Source organism: Marasmius oreades, chromosome 9, assembly GCF_018924745.1.
Source record: "Marasmius oreades isolate 03SP1 chromosome 9, whole genome shotgun sequence".
Lineage (NCBI taxonomy): Eukaryota > Fungi > Basidiomycota > Agaricomycetes > Agaricales > Marasmiaceae > Marasmius > Marasmius oreades.
Genome location: NC_057331.1, coordinates 1222411 through 1239255, shown reverse-complemented (window position 1 = coordinate 1239255; position 16845 = coordinate 1222411). Strand labels below are relative to the sequence as shown.

The 16845-nt window shown below is 48.5% G+C and overlaps 6 protein-coding genes across 8 annotated transcripts; 3 read left to right on the top strand and 3 right to left on the bottom strand.

Moving 5' to 3' along the window:
- Nucleotides 1-1771: 1771 nt before the first annotated feature.
- E1B28_013303 (uncharacterized protein) lies at nt 1772-2779 on the bottom strand (the record flags this gene model as incomplete). Its single annotated transcript, XM_043158452.1, has 4 exons — nt 1772-2335; nt 2387-2453; nt 2515-2570; nt 2624-2779. The coding sequence occupies 4 exons, from the start codon at nt 2777-2779 to the stop codon at nt 1772-1774; spliced, it is 843 nt and encodes a 280-aa protein (XP_043003799.1).
- Nucleotides 2780-2883: 104 nt separating this feature from the next.
- E1B28_013302 (uncharacterized protein) lies at nt 2884-8179 on the bottom strand. 3 transcript variants are annotated; one of them, XM_043158449.1, is made up of 13 exons: nt 7768-8179; nt 7530-7709; nt 7366-7473; nt 7062-7299; nt 4902-6997; nt 4513-4829; nt 4310-4454; nt 4100-4253; nt 3967-4044; nt 3764-3905; nt 3604-3707; nt 3302-3548; nt 2884-3245 (listed from the first exon to the last, which is right to left on the bottom strand). In XM_043158449.1, the coding sequence occupies exons 1-13, from the start codon at nt 8107-8109 to the stop codon at nt 3005-3007; spliced, it is 4392 nt and encodes a 1463-aa protein (XP_043003796.1). In that variant the 5' UTR covers nt 8110-8179; the 3' UTR covers nt 2884-3004. The 3 variants fall into 3 exon arrangements, with proteins under 3 accessions (XP_043003796.1, XP_043003797.1, XP_043003798.1); XM_043158450.1 differs by having other exon boundaries at nt 7366-7709; XM_043158451.1 differs by having other exon boundaries at nt 7062-7473.
- E1B28_013301 (uncharacterized protein) lies at nt 8180-12414 on the top strand. The gene is made up of 7 exons (XM_043158448.1): nt 8180-8364; nt 8417-8504; nt 8562-9192; nt 9254-9489; nt 9547-11061; nt 11120-11555; nt 11610-12414. The coding sequence occupies exons 3-7, from the start codon at nt 9102-9104 to the stop codon at nt 12164-12166; spliced, it is 2835 nt and encodes a 944-aa protein (XP_043003795.1). The 5' UTR covers nt 8180-8364; nt 8417-8504; nt 8562-9101; the 3' UTR covers nt 12167-12414.
- Nucleotides 12415-13029: 615 nt separating this feature from the next.
- On the top strand, nt 13030-13583 carry E1B28_013300 (uncharacterized protein; the record flags this gene model as incomplete). The annotated part of the gene is made up of 3 exons (XM_043158447.1): nt 13030-13317; nt 13378-13459; nt 13510-13583. The coding sequence occupies 3 exons, from the start codon at nt 13030-13032 to the stop codon at nt 13581-13583; spliced, it is 444 nt and encodes a 147-aa protein (XP_043003794.1).
- Nucleotides 13584-13628: 45 nt separating this feature from the next.
- E1B28_013299 (uncharacterized protein) lies at nt 13629-14501 on the top strand (the record flags this gene model as incomplete). The annotated part of the gene is made up of 1 exon (XM_043158446.1): nt 13629-14501. One exon carries the CDS (start codon nt 13629-13631, stop codon nt 14499-14501), a length of 873 nt encoding a protein of 290 aa, XP_043003793.1.
- A 144-nt stretch (nt 14502-14645) lies between these two features.
- Nucleotides 14646-16556, bottom strand: E1B28_013298 (uncharacterized protein; the record flags this gene model as incomplete). The annotated part of the gene is made up of 11 exons (XM_043158445.1): nt 14646-14952; nt 15031-15095; nt 15156-15259; nt 15351-15412; nt 15481-15496; nt 15547-15626; nt 15726-15837; nt 15919-15961; nt 16026-16151; nt 16229-16365; nt 16436-16556. The coding sequence occupies 11 exons, from the start codon at nt 16554-16556 to the stop codon at nt 14646-14648; spliced, it is 1173 nt and encodes a 390-aa protein (XP_043003792.1).
- Nucleotides 16557-16845: the final 289 nt, after the last annotated feature.

The following is a 16845-nucleotide window of genomic DNA, read 5'->3' as shown; positions in this document are numbered from 1 at the left end:
ACGCTTAATCTGAACAACAATCTTGCGTAGACAACACGGGGGCAAATCCCTGAAACAGGGTCAAGCATTATACATAGAAAGAGGTTTCTGAGGAGTTTGTGGTGTAACTGGTATTATAGGGTTAAAAAATAATACCGATACGCCCGATAGATTGGCGTGAACCTGGTCGTAATATTCAGAGAAAAAATATCTTAGCCAACTAAAGCTACTTGCCACTTAAAATATAACTCCATTAACGAGACGAAAAACCGCTGATACCGAAATGAACGCCTCCCGACGATCATGATCAAACTCATCGTGGCGTATACTTGTGGAGGCTGCAAGAATGAATAGCCGCCTTTGAGATTACTGTTTTTCAGTGTCCTGTTTCACCGTAGTTCCATGAACTGCACTGGTGACAATTTCATCAGGCATCAATAATAAGTGGTAAGTATACGTGAAAGCCACGCACAAATAGTGTCGTCAAATGAATTATTCCATGATGTTGTGTTTCCGGCGATCGATGCTCGGTTGCGAGGCGTCAGGGTAAAGCTGCCGGAGCTTGCAATGGCACGACAAAATCCGAAAAGCCGACCACCAGTGATGTCGCCACTGGCTACGTGGTAGGAAGCGGAATCGGACTACGAAGACTGCAGTGTGTCCTGGCGGGTGGACTGAGTTTTATTTGCACAAGAACTTGTGGCTAGTGGCAGGCAGAATCGGACTTCTTCAAAATCCCGTAGATGTGACATCGTCCGGCTGGGTGAAGTCCAGCCACTGGCCTCTCGAACGATCGCACGCGTGCACCACCCAAAGAACAGTATTACCCTGATTACTTATTGAGAGAATTCTTCGGTATGGCATAAAATCTGTACACCCGCACCGGTGGAATGTTGAGGATCCGATATTCAACGACCCAAAAATCGACATGATCATGCCTTGTATACGTGTCGGTAAGTGGGTCAGCGGGTATTCGAGGGACGGTTACCGTTCTAGCCCGAAGGGCAAGGAACCTTCATAAGCTATACAGCGTACAGGTGTTGATCAACCTTGACGACGCTATATGGGAGTTGGCGAAAGAGAAGACTCAGATTGAGGACCAACGAAGGTGACACGTGGCGACCACAGACACCTCCGTCACGGCGTCCTGGAGTGACAAAAGGGTTAGCGCAGCTAGGGACATGACTTTTCGCTTTTATGTTCTGCCTCGTCTGAGTTTTTGAGTTCTTGACGTCCCTGAAAACTTAAAACAAGATTTGAAGATCCGCGTTTCAAATAGGAAGTCCCGCTGATCTCCTGCCTTCAAAAAACCGAGCAGTAGAACGAAACGCGGCCCCCCAATGTCATCAACACACTCATTGCAGTATGTAACTTGTAGAGAGAAGAGGAGCTGCACGCCATGTACAACAATCGAGCCGCACAAATCGTGTCCGAGCATACTGCGACGGGGATGCAACCTGAGTCACTTTGGAAATGTACAATGCTATTAGATGCCACCACAACTCCAACCCGCAGAGGCAGCCGATCCGCACTTGCTCGATGTATCGTCGACAGTATTCATAAAGATGAATGTATCATCCCAAATTGAAGACCCCATCTCAATTCAGGGGCAGTTATACAGAGGGGGGGGGGAAGCGAGTGATCCTAGCCGACCAGGTCATATTGACGCTCCTGGGTCGAACTTGTATATATTTCCATAGAGCGGCACCGGGATGCTCAGCTTGAGTCCGAGGAGTCGTACATCTCCATCCAGGGATCCTCGCAGAGGTTGAACGAGCTACATCATTTGCGATCAAGTAAATCGTATGAGGAAAACCATAGTAGCGAACATGACCACCACAGAAATCATAACAAATAACGTTAACCACGTCGTAGACCAGCTTTTGCCTCGATGAGCACTCAGCTGTGTCTTGCGTTCTGACATCGTGTCAACGTTGCTTTCCAGCTTTTGTTTCGTCTCATCGACGACAGCAGCGTCCTTGGCCAACGAATCAGAGAAATGAAGCATGTTTCTCCTCATTCGGGCGCTCATTTCAGCGAGCTGGTCAGTAAGCTCCTGCTGGAGTGCATTCGAGTTTTCCATAAGAATAGCCGTCGATTTCGACGCAGTGGACGGTGCGGAAGATGGTAAGAGTGTCGGAATGTCTGAGGCAAGGTTAGGTCCCGAATCAGATGCAGGTGCTATGGGTAAGAGAGGATCCGACGGCAGAGGAAGGAGGCCATCCTGGGACATTGACGAGCCCGGATTTGTACCTTCAGGCGAAGGCTCGGTTGAAAATTCGGGGGGAACCGCACGCATCGGGGTAGATATCGAGGGTAATATCGGTTCAGGACGTTGTATTTTCGGTGTCGTCTCCTGTAAAGCGTGTTCAACGTGTTTCCCTTGGCAAGAATGACGAGTACTGACCGCCTTGACTGATTGTAGGAAATCTTGCATTCGTTTGAGGGATAGTCGTATCTGATGAGTTTTATCGCTGAATTGACAGTGTCAGCATCTAGCTTGTGTAAAGCTTGGAAAATCGGAATAGGACGTACGACGACCCATGAGATTGTTCAACATTTCGTAGCAGCTTCTTCGCGAACTTGACATACTAGGGGTGTAACCGAATGTCAGCGAGGGACTAGAGAAACACATTTTTCTTGCCTGTAGAGCTTCCAAAGACTTGAAACATGTGGAGGTTCGAGGATCGTTATCATTATGAGGTTCATCCCATGCACCGCCCGAAACAGACTTCTCTAGCCTACGCATAAGCCTTGAAAGATTGATTTCGTCGTGACGAACTTGTTCGGTGAGAGTCATTGTTCGACAGATGATTTGAGGCGGCGAGGTTCCCAGCAGATATTGAAATGCCGCCGACACGTGATCCGGACAAAGCAACTTAGGCGCTCCGCAATTCCGTACAGTGAAAGTTGTTCGATACCGCGATAGATAATGACAGATACAGGATATAGAAGTATAACGTTCAACAAGGTATGCAATAAAGAAAAGACAGCATCAATCAAAACAGAACAGAATGTGAATATATCACGTTCCTCCTTTATACTTTTCTTTTAAATCTTTCGTCAAAGCACGAAGCATAGCGACTGTAATCATCGGAGATGTCGTAGAATCCGTTGCAACCGATTCCACACTTTCACTCGGACCGGGTGAAATGCTCATTCTTCCGTTTCCGTTCACAAATGGAGTCGACGTTGGAGTTGGGCTTCGACTAATGAATGCCGCAGAGCTGGCGTCAGAGGCTGAAGTCGACAGTCGCAGTCGTTTACTGCAGGGGTGATGTGAGTGAAAGATGGAAAGATAATGAACTTCTTGGATACCAACCTGCCGCTTTCACTGTCTGCGTTCGAGAGACTTCTCCGTTTCGGTGACCTCCTAATCGTAAGGTTAAGAATTTGGGAAAGCGAAGACTGATATGTCTGAATGATTCGCTGAAGTTCGTGCAACGACGATTCTACTCCAGAGGACAAAACATAGAATGGCGTCTCAGGTGGTGGATTCCCCATAACGTTGGCAATCTGATATTGAGCCAGTACGCGTAGATGGTCCAAGAACACCGTTGATGGAAAGACTAGGAGATTTGGACAATGAGTAGAGGAATCTGACAAGGAGGTAGTGTCGATTACCTTTCCCCAGCGTTTGATGTCCCCGCAGATCGACGATCACATCGTCTCTGAATTCCTGCACAGAGACTTGCGAAAGCCACCTAAACACTGCATCATACGCGGAGCTGAGTGTTGAATAACGTTAAGTAAAAGTTTGGGATGGGTGGCTGGTTCACCTTACTAGCTATCGTCGATATTCGTTCCCTCGAATGTTGGGGTGTGCTCCTCGAAAGGCCTGTCCAGAAGGTTGGACACGAGTCTGACGGCCGTCTTAAGAAGGTCCACAACCGACTGTACCAGCCGCCCGTAGACAATCCAGTTAACTAACAAGCAGTATCGCGGTCAGTAAGAGGTGGTCAATGATTGGTTGAGAAAAGTACATACAGTCTCCGCTATGTGCACAATTTTCGATCCACTCAGCCGTGAATGGACGGATTTTATCGTCGAATAGACGAAAGACAGCTAGAGAGAAGGCATCAGCTGGTGACTTTGGCTTCTTTAAGACAGTGAACTATACCAGTAAGGGATAATGCTCTGACTAGTCGACCTTCCACATCGAGTGTCAATGACTGTAATGCATCGTTGAACTTGGAGTCGGGATCCTTCGTGGATGTGCTCATCGAGAAAATACAGAAAGATGTAACGATCGAATCATGGACAAGTCTGTTTAGCTGGTATAATGGACGTCTCGTCATGCTTAGCCTTGACAAATCAAAAGTAGGCGTACCATGGTTGACAGATCCGATTCGGGCATCTGTGCCTCTCCTTCGCTCCACCATACAATTAGGATGGAGGGAACAAAATACCGTTGCGGAGGCAAAGTCTTCAAAATGTTCCGCAGACGGGAACAGTCGTCAAGCACGCGATATTTCCTGGTAATCCACAGCTACGGTCAGTATCCATAATGAGGCACCTCAAAGTACTTGTTACCTCTCCAGTTCATCCTCAACACCATCTGACGGGGTACACTCAAACACGATAATACCCGGATACCCATTCACGTCCCCAGTTCCGGGCAGTATAGGTATCGAGAACACACTATCCGATGCCCATCGTCCAGACTCAGGTATGCCAAATTTCTTCTCCATCCATATCGCAGTGGCATCACTATCTGGATTCAATGACAACCACAACCGCCAATGTTTCAGCACCACCGAAATCTTGCCCCCTGCTACATGGCCGACATGTATCCGAAGCACTTGCAAAAACGATTCGGGCGCCCAGCGGCGTTGGTATTCTTCTTGATTCTGTTATGAAAGAAAGAGGATAGGAGTGAATATTTATAGTGATTGAATGCCACAGATAACGAATGTCGTCACCTCTTTCAAACGTTTTGCAAGCTCTTCATCTGTCCTAGGAGGCCGATAATCCATAGATACCCGCTTCCTAGCTCGCTTCTTCAATGGCGTTACCGCCCCATCGGTCGACGAAGTTGGCCGTACCAACGATATCCGGCGTTTTCTAGCATCTCCAGGCAACTTCGAGAGCGACCTTTGATCATCATCATCACCGACACCGTTCACGGAATTCCTTTGTGTCCTGCTCATCCGTATCTTGTCTCGATAAGATTCACTGTGCCGTACCGCATTCTGATAGGCAACCCGATCGGCAGTTTGGTTCCGCCAAAGGTTGAAACAATCCTTCACAACTTTAGACTTCCGTTCGAACGATAACGCTTCTTCAAGCTCATCCCGAGTGGGTGCAACCGAAAGTCTAGGGCTTTCCGCGGCTTTCCCTTTTCCCTTATCTTTCCCACGTAAAGGACTTTCTTCTGTTATAAAGGGTGCTCGGGAGGTGGCATGAGGCACGATTGGCGTACTGAGACCTGTAAAATTTTGAAGGGAGCCCTGCCTTGAAACTGAAGGGGACTGTATCTGAATCGGGCTCAACATCTCGATGCTAGTGGATCGCGATAAGTTCGAGGTTTGTAAACTTCCTTTAAGTAAGTCCAGCCGAGGATTTGAGGGTCCTGAAGGTGGCAACGTCGGAGTGGAGGGGAGACTGATTGGTTGGTGACGGGGTAACCGAGGTGGTTCAGTGGGAGTTTTGGGAGTTTTAGGCTGCTCTGGGAAGAGGGTGAGTTGCGATTGCGGCTGTGGTAATGATGTTGTGGGACTCGTATCGAGTCTCGGAAGCACGGAAAAGCGAGGATCAGGGCCACTCGTTGTTTGTAGGAAAAGAGGTGTGGGAGAGGGTGAAGGCGCTGATGTTGTGGTAGGTGGAGTGAATGAAGTTGTAGGTGGAGGGAAATAATTGATTGAAAAAGGGGAGGTTGAAGTAGCGGTCCCCGAGGTAGTGGTATTTGGGGGTGGAACAAACGGTGTTGCTTGAGGATTGAGAGTGGGTTCCGATCTTGAAGGTGTAAGTGCAGGCCCCCCTGAAGCAGGAGCAAACAAGCTGCCTTGTGACGGTTGCGTCGGGGGGACAGGACGTTCAGGCGGTTGAGACGAAGGGGCAAGCGGTGCAGAAGAGAACATTGAACTTGCGAAAGGGTTTGGTTTCGAGATATCAGGGGCCTGTAAAGACAGTGGTGTGCTGGAGGTGTTGAAGATGTGTGATGACTGGGTTGAAACATGACGAGCTGCATTGCCCATGGGAGAAGTAGTCGAGTTTTCGGGTTGGTTAGAAGGAGGGAACGCTGGAGCAGAGGCGGGAGGGTACTGTGCGTTTGTTTGAGGTCCAAAAGTCATCCCAAGTGGGTTCGAGGGCTGAGTGGCTGGTGGGTCAATCCTTTGTCCAAAAGTTCCAAACGGACTGGGTGTAGCTTTGAGATCCGAAAATACAGACGAGGCTCCTGTTGTCGATGGAAAAGAATGCGAGTTGTTGACCCCAAAAACTGATGTGGAGCCCGGGCCGAACACACTTGATGTTGCCTGCATTGCAGGCGCAACTTCTACGTCTTCTCCTTCAACTTCTTCCACCCCAGCATCCTCTGGCTCTTCATCATGAATCTCCTCATGCATCCCGTCCTCTGCGTCATCAAACTCGTGAATATTCTCGCTGATCGCACCGTCAATGACATCCGATATCGCTATGTCACCGCGGAGAGATTCAATATCGTCAATGGCGTCTTTTCCGAATAAAGACTCCAGAAGGCAAGCGATGAGATATATCACAACAACGTTGCCTTGTTCCCTCAAAACATTTGCTAACTCGCCAAATATCTCCATCGCGCGTGCATCAACAACGAGAGCTGAGGTCTTGGTTATCGGCGAGCTCACTTTTTGGACGTGGGAGCGAAAGTCGTTGGTTAGTTGGAACACGGGGTTGGAAGTGATATGAACTGATATTTGGTCGGGGCGGTCCCGTTGATCGCGGATGTGAATGAAACGATGGTAAACGCGCATTTCAAGCTCGTATGGTGATTCGTATTTGCTGCGTTGATCCTCGTAGAATTCTTTGAGGCTTTGAAGGGCTTGTGTGGGGATAGTTTTGAAGCTTCAGATACGAAACAGGCTGTGAACGGAGGGTGGACTGACTGTTCATTAATTGTTGCTGTTCTAGATTGAAGGAAAATCCCTCTCGGTCACGTTCGAGATGGAGTGCGAGAATGTGGAACCGAGCACAACGTTCATGACATTCGATGGCCAATTTACCCTTCTCGTGTTGCATTGTGAAGTCACTCCTCACTGCTCTTGACCGATCGCGAATGAAGTTGAAAGTCGGGGAGAAGCCTTCTCGAGGAAGCAATTCGTGAAAAAGATAATTCAAAGTGCGCTGAGGGCAGGATATAATGAGCAGAAATCACACCATAATGTAACAACCCAAACTCGCAGAACGTACTTTCAACACATGAGGTGGTCGTAAGTCCGAAGGAATCACTTTGTCACCAGCAGCTCGTTCATACATTTTGACTGCTTTGGAATGATCTACGCGTTTTGTTCCGGGTATCTGCTTCAACACCGTCACAGTTCTGGTCTGGAAAAGGGGGATGGCGAAGAACGCACCGTCTCCCATTCAAACAAATTGTTCTCTCTTTCTCGTCTGTACCGTTCGAACCGTGGACACATATCCGGGCATGTTCCAACTATTGTGATAGCGTCCTCAAGCCTCTTCGGAACAGCTGGGTCATCCATCTTGCCCTCTGCGATGGCCTTCTTCCGCTCCGCCTCACGAGCTTTCACGAGCTAAACCGAGATAAGCCACTTTCATTTACAAAAGCAAGAAAAATAAATTCAGGCTGACCTCTTTATAGAAGTACTCGCGTTCTTCCGCTGTTTCCAAAACAGGTTCCTCTTCGGGAACATGCTCGTCGGTGTCGGTATCGGGTGTGGCACGATGAAAAGAGTCACTGGTAGAAGGTATTGGACTATGTCTTCGCGATGGACCGCGACCTGAACCTCTCCCTCCTCTCCCTCCTCGATGCCCACCGCGTTCCCAACGCTCCTCTTGATGCGAAGTGTTCGTTTTATGTCGGTTGTCTTGTCCAGCCACCCATTGTTTATTCCGAGAAATGGGTCTCCTTCCTCCATCGTGGAAACCAGATCCGCGTCCTCTGTGAGTTTTGACAGAAGGCAATGTCTCCATAGAGGACTGAGAGCCCAAATGTGACTTCTCGCCAAGGAGGTCGTGACAAGGGAAAAGTTAAAAGTAGAGTGGACCAAATAGATACCAAATAAAGAGATCTTCGTGCTCTACCCGGCCACGGCTCTGCGTGGCGATTGATCTTTACAAGTCAAGACCTGTTCAACACGGTTAGACCTCCTCAAGCTCAGTGTAGTTACGGTACTTTCCGCAGCTAGGAGTGGGTTTCTTGGACGCGAGATAGAAGGCAATAACAAGGTCAGTACGAGCCTATTAAATGCCCCTCATTCTCCCCTTTATGCAATTTTAGACTCATATGTCAGAGGTATTAATCGCTGCTTGCTGTGATGTGTGCTTGATAGCGTGCACCGGTTTCTGCTACGACTTCGCTTCTCTTCGTGCGTCTACTTCCTCTCGTTGGTTAGAATCCAGCTAACGCTGCTCATGGGAGAAAGGTCATAATTTTACGGAGAAGTTGTGCTCCTGTTCGTGTTGTAGGAGCCAGGAAGGAAATATCCGACTACCTGCAGATGACTCTCAAGCCATTCTCGTCGATAATCAGCCCAAACCGCATCCGTCGATGCATGATGCCCCAGAATCCACTTAGCTCTACGGCCGATTCACTTCTTATCGAGCCTCATAAGCCGACGGCATGGTTGGTGACATACCTACGTGAACGATTTATTGTTTCACGCATTGATATCTCTATTATACGGACGTTCTGGATGCACTATGTATCATATATCTCCAGGTACACCATATCTACGTTTCTAGGTACTATTGTAATCTTGTACGCTTACACGTCATTCTGTATTCTGTGTTCAATGTATGTTCTTTGTACGGTGCCTTTGAATGACTCCTTTATGGCTGTCCGGGGCCGGATCCCCGGCCTGTCAGCAGCCCCCTCTTCCCCGACCCTTGCTTGCGCTTGTACCATCATCTCTTTCAAACGTTGTTCTTTGAAGAGCTAACAAATCCTTCTATCTTTACACTTGATGTTTGACGACGACATCGAGTATATCGGGTCCTCGCATCGGGAACGCAGCGCCGACATCCAAATGACAGGGTCCTCAAGAGCATTAACTGGTGAGTGGCACCTTCTGTTCTTTCAAGAGTGAAATCGAATACCAATTACTAACCGCTTTAGGGTTCGCTCTCAATGTCGAGGGCGCTGCGACGGAATTCAAGCGTCGGATGGTCTTTGGCAACCTTGAGGACCTCAAAGCCGATGGCAACCGGGTGATCGTCGTTGGGCGAAGTCCTCCTCCTTCAGGGTCTACAGGAGGATCATGGTTTCAACGCAATGGCGTTGGCAATGCCATGTTCCGATGTCCTGTTGTGAGTCGAAAGCATGCAAAGTTTCACTTCGAACAGGATAACAAAGTACGTTGACCTGGACCTTAACCCATCGAATTGCTAGACTCAGGACTTCCATGATAGTTGTTTGTAACAGATACCAATTCCCATCACGGAACACATATTCGCAGACATGGAAGCCTCACCTCGACCATGCTCAAGCCTGAAACTCCTACACAGCTATTTGATGGTGATGTAATTACCTTTGGCAAGACAGTCGGCAGGAACGGGGAGCTTGTGAGGCCAGTCGTTGTACGACTTGAACTTCTGCTGAAAGAAAGGCCCGTAAACCCTCAAAGGCATGCCAATACATCATTCCTTCTGGCGGACGACAGTAACGACACTCCAAGCACCAGCCCCAAGAGCACTTCTTCCGGGCGCTATGGTGTATTCTGTTCCTCGTCCTCTTCTTCCGAGCATTCGTCAGATGAGATGGAGATATCTTCCAGCGGGGAGCAATCTGAGGCTGAAGAGGCTCTGCCCCCTTCAATCGCTCTACCTCCGACATCAATCGTCGGAAAGGCAACAGGAGCGATCAAGAGGTTGATGGATGGTGGAACTCTCCCCTCCATTACTTATGTCCAAGGTGGACACACCAACAAACCTCAAGGTCCTCCGCCTCCACTTACCCGTCCCCCATCACAACCACCCGCCTTTGTTTTTGGTTCTCCGGCAACTCAGGCCGCAGGATCTAATTTCACCTTCAGCGTACCTTCCTTCTTCAGTTCTACGCCTCCTACTGCAGAAGGCGAGTCACGACCGCAAGCGGAACCATATTCCTTTGGATGTCGACTGCCGCCTCTATGGTTCCAAAGTGACACTCCGGGCTCTTCCAACGCCAATCCACCCTCTCCTCCTATTGTCAGTTGGAATGAAAGTGGCATCATGAACAGCGCAAATGACTCGCCATCCGCCCGATTTCGTCCCCTCGGTCGTATGCAGAATTCATCAGAGTTTAAGAGTTTCTTCTCACTAAAGGGATTCTCTTCCTCTGCACTTAGAGTTCGAGAGTCGATATTGAACTCCAAGGCAACGTCGGCAATGTCGGCGATGGACTTGTCCACGCCTTCGCCACCTCCCTTAGCTACTGACGCCAACGATTTGGAGAAGGAAGCAAGCAGTCGTTCGTCAAGTGAGGAGTCACAGTCATCCTCAACCTCCGAGAAGGACAATCACGCAAGCGAATCCATTCAGTGCGCGCAACAGAGGGACGCGGATGACAGCCCTACCTTTCCTCCACCAACATCGTATGAAGATAGTCCTCATGATGCTCATGATCTTTGGAATGCCGCGCATCCGTATACTCCCCTTCCTAGAATACCAGCAGGGTGGGGGGCCGGTTTCGACCCTTGGGGAAACATCGAGGAATCTCTACCTTCCCCTACTCCCGAAACGGATCCTGTCACTGAAGATGGTGTCGATGCTTGCGGCGGAGAAGAGACAAAGGGAAGAGAGGAGGTTGTGGTTGTGGATGAAGAAACAGGATTTGATAATGATGAGGACGAACAGGAAGAACAGGAAGAACCAGAGGCAGCTGATGAGGACGTTCAGGATGAAGCGAGGAATTCCATCGAGTCGAACGATGCAGAGGAGATTCAGGTATGATTTCACTTTCATTGTTTTTATTACAGCGGTCAACTAGCCTTCCTTTGGATAGAAACTGAATGCATCCCTTGACAAGTTTAGCGCCGAGACCAATGTCATGTTATCTGGCATCGACCGACAAATGGATAGGTTCGACCGAGAGCTCAAGGACATTTCAAAGGCGAAGGTCGATAATTTCACCCGGTTGGACAATAAGGTTAATGACGTTGCGATGTCCGTCGACGCGTTGAGCGCCGATGTGACTGACGTTAAGGCGACGTGTAACGAACTGGAGACATCGGTGTCGTTGTTACGCGTGATGGGTGACAGCTATCCGATCATGGTCAACGACGTGAAGATGGATGTGGATGAGATGCAGTCAAGAGTTGTGCAAATAGAGGATCGGATGGATGAGGAACAGTGGGCCCATGACGGTGCCTGGGAAATCCTAAGAGAACGAGCTGATGAAGGTAATAGACTGGTGAAGGATTTGAAAGATATGTTTAATGGTGAGTTCTTCTTCACGACTCTTAAGATAATCACTTACATTTACTCTGACTCAGAGATGCATTCTTCCCGTGAATCTCATCGGAGAGAGATGAAGGAAGCCCGTACAGACCTTGAGCGTGAAATACGATATGTCAGTGAGATTAAGGAGAGGATGGAGCGGGCTGAACTGGAGATGAAGGCCAAGGTAGCAACAGCAGCAGTCGTACACGATGCTGACAGTATCATGGCAACACTACCACCTTCTCCACTTCCACCCACTCAAACACGAACGGTAATATCCCTCAAACGCAAGTACGGCGAGGATGAGAACGATACTGAGATTGAGAGCAGCGTTAGGAAGTGGAAAGCACTTGAAGTGTTGGGTGGTACGAACGTCGATGGTGTCAAGCCTTCTACTATCACCGGTTTTATCGATGATTTCCCGGAACCCACCACCCATATTCCTGTTCCTGATTCGTCCACACACCCGACGACGACGTTGACACCTGCTGCCGGTGGTGTTCAAGTGCCTTGTCGTAAACGGTCGCGGGTCGTCATCCGTTTAGCTCAGACTGCCACTGCCATCACGGTTGGAGCTGTGGTTACTTGGACGGCGTTGGCGTTTACTTGAACTGGTTTATGTTTCTGTGAAATTGTTAGATGTGAGAGATGTAAGTGGAAGTGTCATTCATCATGTTGAAACAAGTATTTGTATTTAGGTGAGGGTATACTCCGGTTTATCTTTTACACCTCATCTATCCCTCTACTACCCAGGCGAACATTGTACGAAATGTAATGTTATGTATGTGTACTTGTACTAGGAGCATATGCATGTGTCGATTTCATGTACTTTTCAATTCAAATTCTACTTTTCCCAAATTGTTTTTTGTGTGCTAGGCTGCTAGCAAATGTTCCAACGGCAGCTAGCGAGTATCAATCGTTTTAGTTTCCCGAAGCCTGATTATCGTGGTTAACCCTCGATTTCGCCAATTGATGACTGCTTACGCTCGACGTTATTTCTTTACTTTTGTTAAAGCCATACCTGATGACTTTGGTTGGTTGGGGAAACTGAAACGTTGTGAAAGCAATAGAATCATCCACGGTCCGAAAAGGTGGTGCATAAACGACACCAGATCTCAGTCATTGGGGGTTGATTCGGATCCACTCGTGAAACGCACACCGTCTTCTAACAGTGTCAGTTCGGAGAAATCTGAGAAGAAAGGACCTTTTTAGCAAGGAGGAAGAAGGAATACAGTCGGCACCAAAAAAATGACCTTCACTCTCGCCATCAGCAACATGAGCACGAAAGTCAATTCTATTGCTCTGTTTTGCGTATATCTTCTCATACATGATCTCGCTAGCACTCGTCTTTTGTAAAAGTTTACCTCTTAAAAATAAGTGCATAGGGGTCAGCCACTAACCCCGTGAGAAAAGCGTCACGCTTATACAAACCGCCTCAAATTTCCCCCCTCACGCTTGTACATCCTCATTCTGATGCCTAAAGAATTATTTATTACAGATGACGAGCGCGTCAAGCTGCCAGTCGGAAAAAGGCTCCTACCCCAAGGAAATCCTTTTTTCGTTGGCGCCAGTGTCGATAGAACCCCGCCCCCTTCCTCCACACAAGGCTCAAACGCCCTAAAGAAGATTGATAAAACACTGGCAGATCGACTACACCGACTGGACCAGCGTTCACTGCTGACGGGAGCGGTGTCAAGCGACATGGATGCTGCCCATATTCTAAAAGCTGTGAGGGACGATGAAAACTTGAAAAAGGAAGTCGTAAGTCTGGCAAAAACCAAACATCCGCTCACCGTCACCTACTTCACTTTTTATTCCCAGGAACGCATCCTTAACAGACAGTGCATTCTCGGCAGCGACGGCGGCGAATTCGAGCTTGATGGGGTGCAGAACGTCTTTTTAGGTGAGCGGAGAGACTCTCTACTGGCGCCACACTAACTGTGTCTGTCCTAGTTGAAGCCAACTTTCACCGGATGTACGACTTGCGCAATGGATTTGCCATTGTCCCGATCACCTCTCAACTGTAAACTATACTAGGAGTTCTTCAGGGTTCTAATGCGTACTGGGATTCCATGTGTTGCATGAGCGGCGAAACCGTTGATCGCCCACTATCCTTTGGTAAAATTCCTGCGTCCAAGAACCCTACCTGGCAGATCTTCATACTCGAACCCCGCATCTGGTTCAATGATGGACGGTCGTTGGACATCTTGCAGAAACCTCATCTATACTCTCAGGATCCCAACATTCCTTCCGTGTGGGAGCCCTACGTCACCCTCCCCGCAGACGACCATGCTCTTCTCCGTCACAAAACACAAAACACCGAAAGGAAGTTCATTCATTCCTGTCGCCATCCCCTTCAGGAGGACCTTGACTCTGGTGTGGCCTACATGCCCACTGCCAGGGAAGAGTCGCAGAACCTGTCGGTGCTAGCATCTATCATCAATGCAGAAGACAAGTTCCGCCATGCCGAGGGAGCCTCATTTCCTACGTTGCAAAACCCGGAACTCCGAGAAGCCTCTAAGCTGTGTGGTCAGATCGTCGACGAATTTTACTACCTTCCGAACTTGGCAGCTCTCAAAGCTACACCCACCGTTAGTTCTTCGCACAGAATTTCGACCCTTGGTCGAGATGGGTCACAAGACCGTGTCGATTTAGTAAACAGTTCGAGCAGCACAGGGACAGTAACTGCAACTCGAATGGATGTGCCAGGTCGAGAAGGACAGCGAGAAAGTGACGAGGATGAAGTGTTTGATGGCTATATGCAGGGAGAGGACGAGGTAGACAAGGAGGATGGGCGGGTGAAAGTCGACGACGAAGACCAACCTATGTTCGATTCTTATGGGAGAGAATATCTCTCGGTGCGGGAATCAAAGATGGCTTTGGCGAAGGTGGACGACCCTAACGTCCCTGTCAGGGAGCGTGTCGAACTGTTCAAGCTGGTATAGGGGTGTGCAACGTAAGTAACATCTCCACCTCTAACCCACAACCTCAGTAGCTCATTCTACTTTTGCAGCCTTCCAACCGCTCCCAAACGTGGAGGCATCAGGGGCGTAAAGGGTAGTCTTTCCACATATATTCATACACGACCATCAGTTATAATGCTTGACAACAACCCCATTAATAACTTCCTCCGTTACCTTTGCCTCACCCACCTTTCCACCCCCTTTCAACTCATCCTCCTTCTTATTCTGCCCATACGCCAACGTCCTCCCCAATCTCCAATCTTTCATAGTCGGTGCATCTGAATCTTCATATCCAGGACGCCTCTTGATACCCACTCGTTGTAAAACCGGACTCGTAGTGAGAGGAGATAGTTTCACGTCGTCGTCTACGAGAACGAAGAAGTAGGTACCGAGGCGGATGGCACCGCGTTGATCCGCTGGGGGTTTTACGACTCTAAGTAGTAAGTAGTAAGTACGACCCCCCGATGGGGTTATGATTTAGGAAAACGATAGAAGCATATAAGGGGCGTACCGGTGAATTGTAGCTTTATAAAATCCACCTGAGAGATATTCCAACGCGTCTCCTGCGTTCATGACCTTTTTTTTTTTGTTTTTTGTCGTCAGTTCGCGAGGATATGGGGGGGTGCACCAACTCACAATCGCATTATCAATATGTTTCACCCACTTCCATTTACCGTCTAATCCGAGGATTTGAAGTGCTGACACGGGTTGGCTGTATAACAGCGTGATGGAGCCAAAGTCTGTAAATTGGGGGGGGGGGGGGGGGGGGGGACAACAGCAAGGATGAGAGGGAGGTCGAAGTACATCCACAGCTTCGAGGAGGCGGCGTACCAGTGTGTCCTTTAAACCAAAGCCCATTCGTCTTTGCTTCGTCTTCTTCAGAATGCGGATAGCTATGGGCCATAGTAAACGCATAAGCAAATCGAATACCCATACCAGGCCCTCCGCCACTTCCACTTACTATTTCATAAATCGAACTGCCCGGTGCTCATAAGTTTTAAATTGTCAATGACTTCAGGTTACTCACCAAACGACTCTGAGACCTTTGACCAATCATGCATGTTAACAAACGTATCTTCAGGGAGCTCCAATCCCAGCGCTAGAAGACTGGTTCCACAGAAAGAAAAAAAAAACCAAAAAGTTCAACGAGATGATTACAGGGGCAGGGAGGTGGGGGGGGGGGAGGAAGTGAATACTAGTACTTACCGTAAGATAGGATGAGCGACATTAAAATAATTATGTCGCGCAAACGCGTCTATCTCAGGAATAAAAGGCTGGATCACTTCCGGATGAGGTCGTCTCGTCACATCGTGGTTGACTGGTTTATCAAATAAGAAAAAAAAAAATCAGCTCTCCATTTTTTGGTTTTTTAGTTTTTTAGTTTTTTTTTACCACATACTGTTATACGCTTCAATCTGATCTCTCACTCCTCCTTCAAGATGCTAGAAATGATCAATCAAAAACATATCAACCACGAGGGGGGAAAGAATGTAAACACAAACGCACCCAATACTGACGAAGCTTATACCCCTGAAACGACCCCGTCTCATGTGGCTTCGAATCAAACCTCTTCTTCTCCTCATCCGCAACTTGCTCAAACGGTACATTCGCAATATCAAGCATTCGTTGCATCTATCGCGCGAATACCGTTCGTGTTCGAGTTCGTTATTCAAATCCAAGCCCAAACGGGTGGGGGGTTTGGGACATACCTGTGAAACACTATACCCATGATTAACAATATACAAAAACCCCTGGGTAGACATCACATTCCGGACTTGTTCGGCTGCAACGCGAGGGTTCGCTTTGGCTTCTTCCAAATCGATTATAGGGAGGTCTGCAAAGTCCACTGGAAACAAATAAAAATAGATTTAGTTACCCATGGGGGGGGGGGAATGGAAAAAGGAAGTTTTACATACGAGGTTCTTTCGTAGGTTCTGCTGGTATGAATCGAGGAGCGGGAGGTAGTACCGGTGCCGGTGACGACTCGAGGTGGGCATGGGCATGGGTTCCGTTCTGGCCGTTCAGTGTGGTGCTCATAGTTGAGAAAGAAAGAAAGGAGGGTGTGGGATTTGGGTTTGATGAAAAGTGGGGTCTCTCCTTATATTTGAGAACTGTGAGAACTCTAGTTGGCGGAAAGTAGGCCGAAAGGGTGAAAAAGACTTACCGGTGAAAGCCTGAGATAGATCGTCCTCATGATACACTGTTAGTAGGTAAGTTGGGGATACCTCTCCAAACCAACCCGTCTAGACCGATAAATCGACCTCGATTGTCGCACACATCGTCGAGAAGACCTGGTGACTGCCAATGCGGAACGCGAGTACCGAAT